Source organism: Lactuca virosa, chromosome 4 (genome assembly GCF_052849685.1).
Source record: "Lactuca virosa cultivar CGN04683 chromosome 4, Lactuca_virosa_CGN04683_v6, whole genome shotgun sequence".
Classification (NCBI taxonomy): domain Eukaryota; kingdom Viridiplantae; phylum Streptophyta; class Magnoliopsida; order Asterales; family Asteraceae; genus Lactuca; species Lactuca virosa.
Genome location: NC_136429.1, coordinates 419,525,734 through 419,536,601, shown reverse-complemented (window position 1 = coordinate 419,536,601; position 10,868 = coordinate 419,525,734). Strand labels below are relative to the sequence as shown.

General features: G+C 33.6%; 1 protein-coding gene across 1 annotated transcript; it reads left to right on the top strand.

The window, feature by feature from the left end:
• The first annotated feature begins 3,566 nt into the window (after positions 1 to 3,566).
• Positions 3,567 to 4,179, top strand: LOC145106565 (uncharacterized). Its single transcript, XM_079043529.1, has 2 exons — positions 3,567 to 4,096; positions 4,170 to 4,179. The coding sequence occupies exons 1-2, from the start codon at positions 3,567 to 3,569 to the stop codon at positions 4,177 to 4,179; spliced, it is 540 nt and encodes a 179-aa protein (XP_078899655.1).
• Positions 4,180 to 10,868: the final 6,689 nt, after the last annotated feature.

The following is a 10,868-nucleotide window of genomic DNA, read 5'->3' as shown; positions in this document are numbered from 1 at the left end:
GCATGCGAACGTGCATCAATTTAAGAAAATATTTTTGAATTTTTGATTTTTCAAAAATAAAATAGAAACAAAAAAAAAATTTGGATTTTTAATTTTTGAAAAAGCATAATCAAATATAAGAAAATGTTTTTGGGTTTTTTTTTCATTTTTGAAAAAGTAGAAACAAAAATAAGAAAATCTTTTTGGATTTTTGATTTTTGAAAATGCAGCAAAAAAAATAAACGAGCTTAAAAAAATGTTACCTAGATGCTTTCGACCCATAATCTAACAGTCGTCAAGAATAAGTTGTGCATCGAAAGTCTTTACCAGACGCGAATTAGAATTCTTCACTGAACGATTCAGAAGGATGTCGAATGCGAAGCCAGTCGAACACTGAACGTGAACAGTAACCTCTAAACAGAACAAAAACAATTGAAAGTGAATAAAACACACGAAAGTTATACCTACCAATCGAAAGTAATAAAAAAACAATCGAAAGTAAGGTAAAACATATGTTCGAGTCAGATTCAAGAAGAATGTGGAACAGAAGATGCTTCCATCATTCCCAGACCATTCAAAATCCCTAAGAATGATTTTTCATCCAAATGTTTTGTAAAAATGTCTGCATGTGGAAACTCATCATTAAATTTCAGCCAGATACCCCTCTATTTATAGGGAAGGATATAAACCCTTAAAAGACAATTATCTAGTTACATAACAATTATCCATATAATTGGTAATTATCTAACTGCATAATTATCCTGTTTAATCCTCCAAAACATTCCATAACTTCTAGATTTCATTTAATTAATTAAAGACTGTTAGTTAATTAACAAATCAAGTACCTATAATTTTCTCATGTCATTTGATGCTTATTTATGTCCTTGTGTGTAACCTAAAAGGGCCCTACTATTAATTGTAATATTACCAGTTGTTGTGATTGTGTTGTAACTGTGGGGACCATTCTCCAACACTCCCGGTTGCACAAGTTACCAATACTATATGGTCTAATATCCATTAGTAATGAATAGAGAATGTATAGTCAATTATATATGCCATAGTCACAACATAGAATTATGATATAGCCCTTAGATAAGTGATCAAATATTTCGTTGTTCTTCAAGTTATCTATATGAACGTGAGAGATGGATATAGTCAATCTCAAACGTTCTAGATTTATGTTTCCCGATACCGACTTGTGTCAACCAAAAGCAAACTGCCTAATTGATCCATCAATTCAGTTTGAGCATGGCCATGCTTTTTAACGTCTACAGCAAATCATAGAGGGATCCAAAGATATCGACTCCGGCTATTTAAATAAGAAGTGAACAAATAAATTTTGACTACATAGATTCTAGGGGTGGAATTGGTATGGTAGCAATTAATTTTTCGCTAAACCGTGTACCGTACCAACTATAATTGGTATAAAAGAATTCTATTGAAGTAACTCTAAACACAATTATATATTGGCGACCAAATGACTTACATAATGTTCTTAAAATTGTAAACACTAAATACAATTAACAGCTGAATATACGATTTCGTTTATATATATATATATATATATATATATATATATATATATATATATATATATATATATATATATATATATATATATATATAAGGTATTACCATGGTATTCAAACTTTTGTACCATTATCGTACCAACATTGCTCAATTGGTACGGTATTACCAACCAAACATGTTGGCTACCAAATATATTGGCTACCAACTTTCTTGGTTCGGTTGGTAACATGTTGGTTGGTTTTCCGTGGTAGAATTTTGTCAGCCCTAATAGATTCCGCCTATTCCTCATGTCATATCATATGTTGGGAAGAAACCAAGACACAACATATTGTAGGAGAAAATCTCATGCATCTCAATTTGAATAATATATGATATTACCATCTTATAATTACTTGTGACAGAATCCATGAAGTAATATCTAAGTGAGGATTACTCCAATACCTTAAAATTTTCATTTAAAGTACTCGCGAGTATTGGTCGCAAACTTTGTTAGGTCCATCCTAATAGACCATCTACCAATGCTCAATGACAATATTAAATCACTACTTACTTCTAGGAGTTAACCGATTGTGGAAGTTTGAATCTACTCTAATAAATGAAGGTTTTTTGCCACATGTCACACTCTCATTCAATTTGTCAAATGTCATTTTGTGGTTATCTTGAATTAATTTTTTTTCCACATGTCGTTTTATGAGTTTATATATTTTAATAAATTCCACGTAATACTTTAATGTAACAATTAGAATAAATGTAGTAATAAATGAATATCAATTTCATTAATGGACTTACCTTCTTATTTCAGAATTCCCAAATTAAAGCTCATTAAGTTATTTTGTTTATTTATTTAAATTTAAAAGATAAAAAAATCAATTTTAATAATTTATTATTTTTCTTATTTTCTTATAAATCTAAAGTTCTTAAATATTTAGACTTTTATATTTAATTTTTTTAATTAACCCATGTAATACATGGGTCTTACACCTAGTGAGTTAATATTCTCGAACTGGTTCTAATAATAATAATAACTCTCTAATAATAATAATGTTATTACTATAATAATAACAATAAGAAAATTGAATTGACAATATATGAAGCTTCCTAACTTTATGGAGTATCTTTTCTTCTGAAAATTGTTCATCATCTCTTCTTTTTCATTCCAAAGTGGTTTAATTATATGATGGTTATACAAAGGAAAATTGATGTACAAATTATGTGATTTATTAAGTTCTTCAACTGGATTTTCTTTACGACATGGAAAATGATCTTTATGGTTATATTCCTCCGCTTAACATTTAAGCAATAGTCAATGACAACCCACCACTCATAAAAGATTAAAACAATAAACAACAAGCAATTAAGCTTCAAAAAGTAAAAACACAAATAACTTTAAGTTTGGTCGTTGGGGTAAGTATTGAAATGAGGCACGCTGAACAAAGTTTGTAGACAAGAGCTGATGATAGAGGAGGCAGAGAAGCGACACCAACAACTACGTGACATACTGACATGTACATCAGCTGTAGAAACCAAAACGGACAAAAAGTTCAATCAATTTCCACATGAAAGCGCTGGAAAACTGTCTCGCCAAGAAACAATAAAGGTTAGGTTTGTCTGATTAACGCAAGTCAATTAGAAATTCATTAGCATATGAAGCAAGAGAATGAGACAAAATAGATGAACAATCGCCTATAATAGTCAGCAATCCAAAGGTTTTCGGCTTTGAAGAATCGAAATTGAGGCTTTCAAGTGGTCGCTCCTTCTCAATCTAATGACACCACTAGCACCTGTCAATTTACTTCATTCAGTTAAGTTTGTTAGTGACAAGGGTATTTCTGTAATTTAATGTACAGGTAGTTAGCTTAGTTCATAAGCTGTATATATTAGTTCTTTTGTAAAGTTGTAAAGCTTAATCAATGGAAGATTTCTTGAATTCTCTCAATATTGCGTTCATTTTCATACAAGTTAACATGGTATCAGATTGAATTGATCCTCACCTTCCGCAATTTCACATTCAATTTCACTTTCAATCTTCTTCTTCATATTCAATTTTTCAATTCGTCATGTCTGATTCGGAAATAAATTCCAACAATTCAACTCTCAATTCTCCATCGAATCCCTATTATCTTGGATCGTCTGATAATCCAAGCTCTGTTCTTGTTACCAATGTCTTCAATGGTGTTGGATTCAACGCCTGGAAACGTGCAATGATCATTGCACTGTCTGCCAAAAATAAATTGGGTTTTGTAGATGGTTCGATCACTCAACCTGCTCTTAATTCCTCTGAATATCCTGGATGGTATCGAGTTAATTCCATGGTGATAAGTTGGTTATTGAATTCTCTCCATAAAAATATTGCCGATAGTGTGCTTTTTCTTCAATCTGCATCACAAATCTGGACTGAATTGAATCAACGCTATGAACAATCAAGTGGTGCATTGATTTACCAGATTCAGCAGAAACTTTACTCTATTTCACAAGGTTCAAATGATTTTTCTACTTACTACACTAAACTCATGAAGATCTGGGATGAGTTACGAGTTGTTCAGGATTTACCTGCTTGTTCTTGTACTACTGCAACTGCTATCAACAAGTTTCTTGATGATCAGAAACTAATTCAACTTCTCATGGGCCTCAATGATTCTTATAAAATCATTCGAGGTCAGATTCTCATGATAAAACACTTACCTTCTCTCTCCACTGCTTATGCTCTTATTATTCAAGAAGAACAACAGAGGGAAGTTAATTATGTTCCAGTTTTCGACAATGATGCTATTGCCATGAATGTTTCTCATAATCAGTCTTTTTCTTCATCAAAGAAATCTCTTACATGCACACATTGCAAGAAATCAGGTCACACGAAGTCTCAATGTTACAGGCTTGTTGGTTTTCCTTCTACTTTCAAGTTCACTAAAGGAAAGAAAGATGAGGCACAATCTGTTGTGCAGAACGTTCAAAGTGTTTCTACACCACCTACTATGAATTTTTCACCTGAACAATATCAACAACTTCTTCAACTCTTGAATAATAGCAACATCAACAATACTTCTTCTTCTCCTAAAGTGAACTCTGCTATTTCAGAAGGAGCATTGCATCCTGATGGTACAATTTTTTCTTTTAAACATTTTTGTGCAAATGTTTACAAATCTTCTCATTTTCTTCATAAACATAATTCTTGGATCATAGATTCAGGTGCTACTGATCACATTTGTTCTAATCAAAGTTTTTTTGTTTCTCTTTCTAAACTCATTCAGCCTCATTCTCTTGGTCTTCCTAATGGAATTGACACATTTGTCAATTATATTGGCGATGTTCAGATTCATGATTCAATTGTTCTTCGTGGGGTACTTTATGTCCCTGAATTCAAATACAACCTTCTTTCTATTCCCAAGCTCACTTCTCAACTTCATACTTTTGCAATTTTCACTGATGAAAATTGTTTTCTGCAGGACCCTTCCATGAAGAATAAAATTGCTTTTGGACTTCTTGGTCAAAGAATCAATGATTTGTATGTCTTTGACCATCATCAAATCAAGACCACATTAGCATATGATTACTTAGTTTTTCCTTCTTCATTGTCTTGTCAAACTTCTGTATTCAGTCTTACTTCTAATAATCAAACAATGTTATGGCATAATAGACTTGGTCATATTTCTGTTGCAAAACTCAGAGATTTATCTCTTGTTTCTTCTAAATGTACTGATTTGAATCTTGAATCTTGTGTTGTTTGTTCCAAAGCTAAACAACGAAAATTGCCATTTCCTGTTAGTGAGTCCATGTCTAAGGCATCTTTTGATTTGATTCATGTGGATGTTTGGGGTCCATATAAACACATGACTCATGATGGTTTTAAATATTTCATAACCATTGTTGATGATCATAGTCGACATACTTGGATTCATTTACTCTCTCATAAGCATTATGCTTTCACTCTTCTTAAAGCTTTTGTTAAAATGGTTAAAACTCAGTTTAACACTATGGTCAAAGTTATAAGAACTGATAATGCTTTGGAGTTAGGGTCAAGTACAGAAGGTGTTAATTTTTTCCAAGACAATGGTATGTTGCATCAAAAGTTCACTCCTTATAATCCTCAACAAAATGGGATTGTTGAAAGGAAACATCAACATATTTTGGGTACTGCAAGGGCTCTTTATTTTCAATCAGGGGTTGGCATTGCTTATTGGGGAGAGTGTGTTAAAACAGCTGTTCATTTGATTAACAGGATGCCATCAAAGATCTTAAATGACAAAATTCCTTTTCAAGTATTACGTAACGAACAACCATCTTTAGAAAGATTAAAAAGCTTTGGTTGTTTGTGTTATGTTTCTTCTTTGACTCGAGGTAGAGACAAGTTCATGCCACGTGCTAATCCTTGTATTTTTATTGGATATCCATCTGGTCAAAAAGCCTATAAGGTCTTGGACTTAATCACCAAATCCATTTATGTATCACGGGACATCAAATTTTTTGAAACCATTTTTCCCTTACACTCTCATTCTAACAATTCTTTTCAAATTCCAAATGATTGTTATCTTCCCAAATCAGTTTCTGACCCTAATTCTGCCAATTCCAATTATGCCCCTGATACAGATTTTGTCCCCATTTCACCTGAGGTTTTTTCAAATCATTCATCTCCTACTCATCATTTGCATGAACATGATTCTTCTTCACCTGCACCTTTATTAAGAAGATCTACACGTGTTTCTCAACCTCCAATTCATCTACAAGATTATATTTGCAATAGTGTTGTTTCTGCTAGTTCATCTTCATGTTCTCACACACTTACAAATATGTGTATTGATTTGGATTCATCCTCTACTAAAAGTTTCTCAATGAATGTTACAAGCAATATTGATCATGTTCACACTCATGAAGTTGAACCTGCATTTTATCATGAGGCTAAAGGCAAGCCACAATGGGAAGCAGCTATGAAAAAAGAACTTGATGCATTGGCTGCTAATAATACTTGGGATGTGGTTAAGTTACCAAGAGGTAAGAAACCAATAGCTTGTCGATGGGTATTCAAAATTAAATATCGTGCAGATGGTAGCATTGAAAGACATAAAGCACGGTTAGTAGCTAAAGGATTTACTCAAAAAGAGGGGGTGGATTATCACGAAACTTTTTCACCAGTTATAAAATTCACAACAGTTAGATGTCTTGTATCATTAGCAGTTAAAAGAGGATGGAATATTCATCAGTTTGATGTAAACAATGCTTTTTTGCATGGTGAATTACATGAAGAAGTTTATATGAAGTTACCTCCTGGATTTCCTCTTGATTCTGCTTCTTCAAAAGTTTGCAAACTAAAAAAATCCTTATATGGATTAAAACAGGCATCAAGGCTGTGGTATGATAAGCTTTCTTCTGCATTAATTTTGAAAGGCTACACAAGATCACTCAATGATTATTCTTTATTTCTCAAAAAGAACACTACTACAATTGTTGTTGTAGCCATATATGTTGATGACATATTAGTTACAGGAGATGATAATGAGGAGATCATATCTCTTAAAGATTCACTTCATCGACAATTTCAAATCAAAGATTTGGGTCATATCCATTATTTTTTGGGTTTGGAATTCAACAAAATTGATCAAGGAATGATTGTTCATCAGCAAAAGTATGTCAAAGAACTTTTTTCTTCATATTCCATGGAACATCAACCTGTTTCAAACACTCCTCTGCCACCAAAAACACATTTGTTGCCTGTTATGGATGATCTTTTACCAGACCCAACAATGTATCGACAGCTTATTGGAAACCATGCCTGATCTTTCTTATTCGATTCAATACTTGAGCCAGTTTAATCAAACACCTTGTAAAGCCCATTATGAAGTTGCACTTCATGTCTTAAAGTATCTTAAAGGGTCTTATTCACAAGGTTTATTCTTTAATAAGAATACAAATTTTAAAGTTGAAGCATTTTGTGATTCTGATTGGGCTTCTTGTCCAATAACTAGAAGAAGTGTGAGTGGCTTTTTCATATTGTTTGGTGATTCTCCAATATCCTGGAAATCTAAGAAGCAAGTCACTGTTTCGTTGTCATCTGCTGAGGCAGAATACAGGTCAATGAGACGAATTTGTGCAGAATTGGCCTGGCTTAGTCGATTACTTCATGAGATACAAGTTGACAATATTACCCCTATACCATTAAAGTGTGATAATCAAGCTGCTATATACATTGCCACTAATCCTGTATATCATGAGCGTACAAAGCATATAGAATTGGATTGTCACTTTGTAAGGGAAAAGTTACAAGCTGGTCTAATATCTTTGTCTCATGTGAAAACTCAAGGTCAGTTGGCTGATGTTTTTACTAAACCATTGTATGGTCCACAACATCAATTAGCTGTATCCAAGCTTGGACTTCTTCCGTATCCACCAGCTTGAGGGGGGATGTCAATTTACTTCATTCAGTTAAGTTTGTTAGTGACAAGGGTATTTCTGCAATTTAATGTACAGGTAGTTAGCTTAGTTCATAAGCTGTATATATTAGTTCTTTTGTAAAGTTGTAAAGCTTAATCAATGGAAGATTTCTTGAACTCTCTCAATATTGCGTTCATTTTCATACAAGTTAACAGCACCCCAGCAATAAGCAAAGTACAAATTCAGTAAGCCCTAATATCAAAGAGAATTTCAGAAACCCCCCACACGACAATCACAAAAAGGCAACCGGAGAATCTCTTTCTAGAGAGAAGCAGGAAGAGAACGGATGGGTGTATTTGAAAAAGAATAAGCGACGAGTTATCGTAGAAGGTTGAAACGGTGGATAATAGATTAGCTACACCTAATTATAAGAAAATGGTCGTGTACATTGTAATTTGAGGACAAAGACAGTGAGCCGATGATTGTACACACATTTAGCCACAAAGTCGATGAACAGTAATCGGCTCAGCTAATATGTATTAATGTTATATATATAATAATAAAAATAATAAAAATAAAAGACAAGAAAAATACAATAAGTAACAACAGTAATATAAATAGTAGGGTACAATAACTAAATTAAATATAAAAAAATAAATAACTAAAATCGTCCTTGTGGACGAAACTGTTTTTTTTTTCACTGGGTCATCCTTGTGGTATGATCTTATTGTATTTTTCGTTTTTTTTTTTTCCGCTGGGTCATCCTTGTGGTATGATCTTATTGCATTTTTCTTTGATGATAGACATAACAAGACTATATTGTCTTTATGTTTTATCTTTCAAAATTTTATTAATATTTTATTTTTTGTTAATTAAAAAATAAATTAACGTAATATATAAAAAAATTCTCACCCCTAATACATTTGTCTTCTTAAAAGTTCACCCCTAGAAATCGCCAACGACCACCACCATGCCTTAATGAAATCTCGACCACCACCACATCCTTTATCAGCTCTAGTGAGCATGGAAATCCAAGGAACATTGAACTTCGACGTATTTATTCCTCTCATTCTTCCATCGGAACACTAATAGAACCCTATATCTAGTTTATATCTCCTCAATACTCGTTGGAAACCACGTTTGATGCATTTTTCTCAAAACATATGAAATCCGAAGCTCAAAATAAAACCATTCAAAATCAAAATCTCCATAAATTTATGTAGAACTCAAAACATCAAAATCTCTCTTTTCGATCTGTTGGTTATGTGGCTTTTAAGAAAACTCTATATATTCTTAAGAGACAAAAAGGAACTCACCGGTAAGCAAAATCAAATGAGAGTGGGAATCATGTCCAAAACTAATACACCAAATCCAAAAAAATAAAAAAATATATATGTGGTTGTTTTGATTGCCAATTTGGTCAGATCAGGGTGAACCTCGAAAAAGCCAATGGTCGTTTTAGAGAGAGATAATGTAGAGAGGTGATGGAGGATCCAATTACTTGTCATGCCGACGGAGGAGAAGCCATCAAAGGGGTAATTGGGATTACTCTTAACGTTGCTAAAAAATAAATTAATGATATCAGGGGTTATGAGTGCCCATTTTTAGCATTTGAAACTAAAACACCTAAAACCTAACTACTATCACTATTGTCGCCATTCTCGAGTGTCAATCAAGTGAAAATGAGTCTTGTGGGCGAAAATCGATGGTGACGTAGGAGGTGTGTATGTTAATGTGTGTCTTGTGGGCAAAATAGTGAGTGATGAAGAATGACGAAATCCATGGTGGTAGGCGGTGGAAAGAAGCACCTCTTATTAACGTGGCTTTAGAAAGATAGAGAAGAAAAGATGGGATATGTTAGGATTAAAGGGTGGGTAAGGAGGGTATAAAGGTTTAGGGATGATTCCTACGGTGCTGGATGATATTGGCGGCTAAAGGAGTGGCAACATGTGACATCCCCTATTTTACAGAACCGAAAAAAAAAACTTTTCTTTATGTTTTCAAAACCATGTGTTGGGTTTAATAGATTGCGTCATTGGGCCGTTTTACTTGGTCCATTATGTTCACGGTATGGGCCTATCCAACCGTATTAATTATTAGGGTTATAGTATATATAGTGCATGCATGCAACGTAGTTGAATATAGTTGATTGATCTTTTCATTGTAACCCTAGCACGCCTCTACAGTAGCAATTCTTCATAGAGTTCTTCTGAGGTTGTGTCTTTTAATCATTCGACACCAATTGATCCATCCTGTGTTCTTATTTTCATATTGTGTTAATACTTTACTTATTAGAATCTAATCGATCTAAGAGGATTTTATTCCTAACATTTGGTATCAGAGCAGGAGGTTGTGTAAATCATACGCATCTCTTCTGTTTGAAAAAATCATTAGGTTTTTCACTATTATCGAATCTGTTGGAGTCGTCATTACTTTGTTGACGCCACTCCGTGATCTTGATATTACCCTAATTCGATCCTACGAGTCTGATTCTTTACATGTAAAGAAAACTAGTCAAAATGTCGCACGATGATTTTCAATCCAATCCAATCAACATCTCAAATAGCATAGGTTCAACCACAAGAATTCCGATTCTATATCCCCACGAGTATGAAGTGTGGGCTCTTCATTTTGAAGACTATGTTCTCGGCTTAAAAGACAATGGGTATTTAATCTGGGAAGCTATTACTTTGGGTCCTTTTGTTCACTCTGAAACCAAAAGAATCATCAAATCTCAGAAGGAATACAACCAGTTGCTCATTGATATGAAGGAGGTTCCTAAGGATGAGAGAGACAAACTCACTAGTAACATCAAAGCAATGAGAGTTATAAGGTTCGCTCTACAATCTGACACATTCCGCTTGGTGAGTTCTTGTAAGAGTGCGAAAGAAATTTGGGACAGGCTTAAAGAGCTTTATTCCACAGATGCTGATCTCGAACATTCTACCCAAACACTCCTGCTTTCGGAGTTTGGTGACTTCAAACAAAAGCCGGAA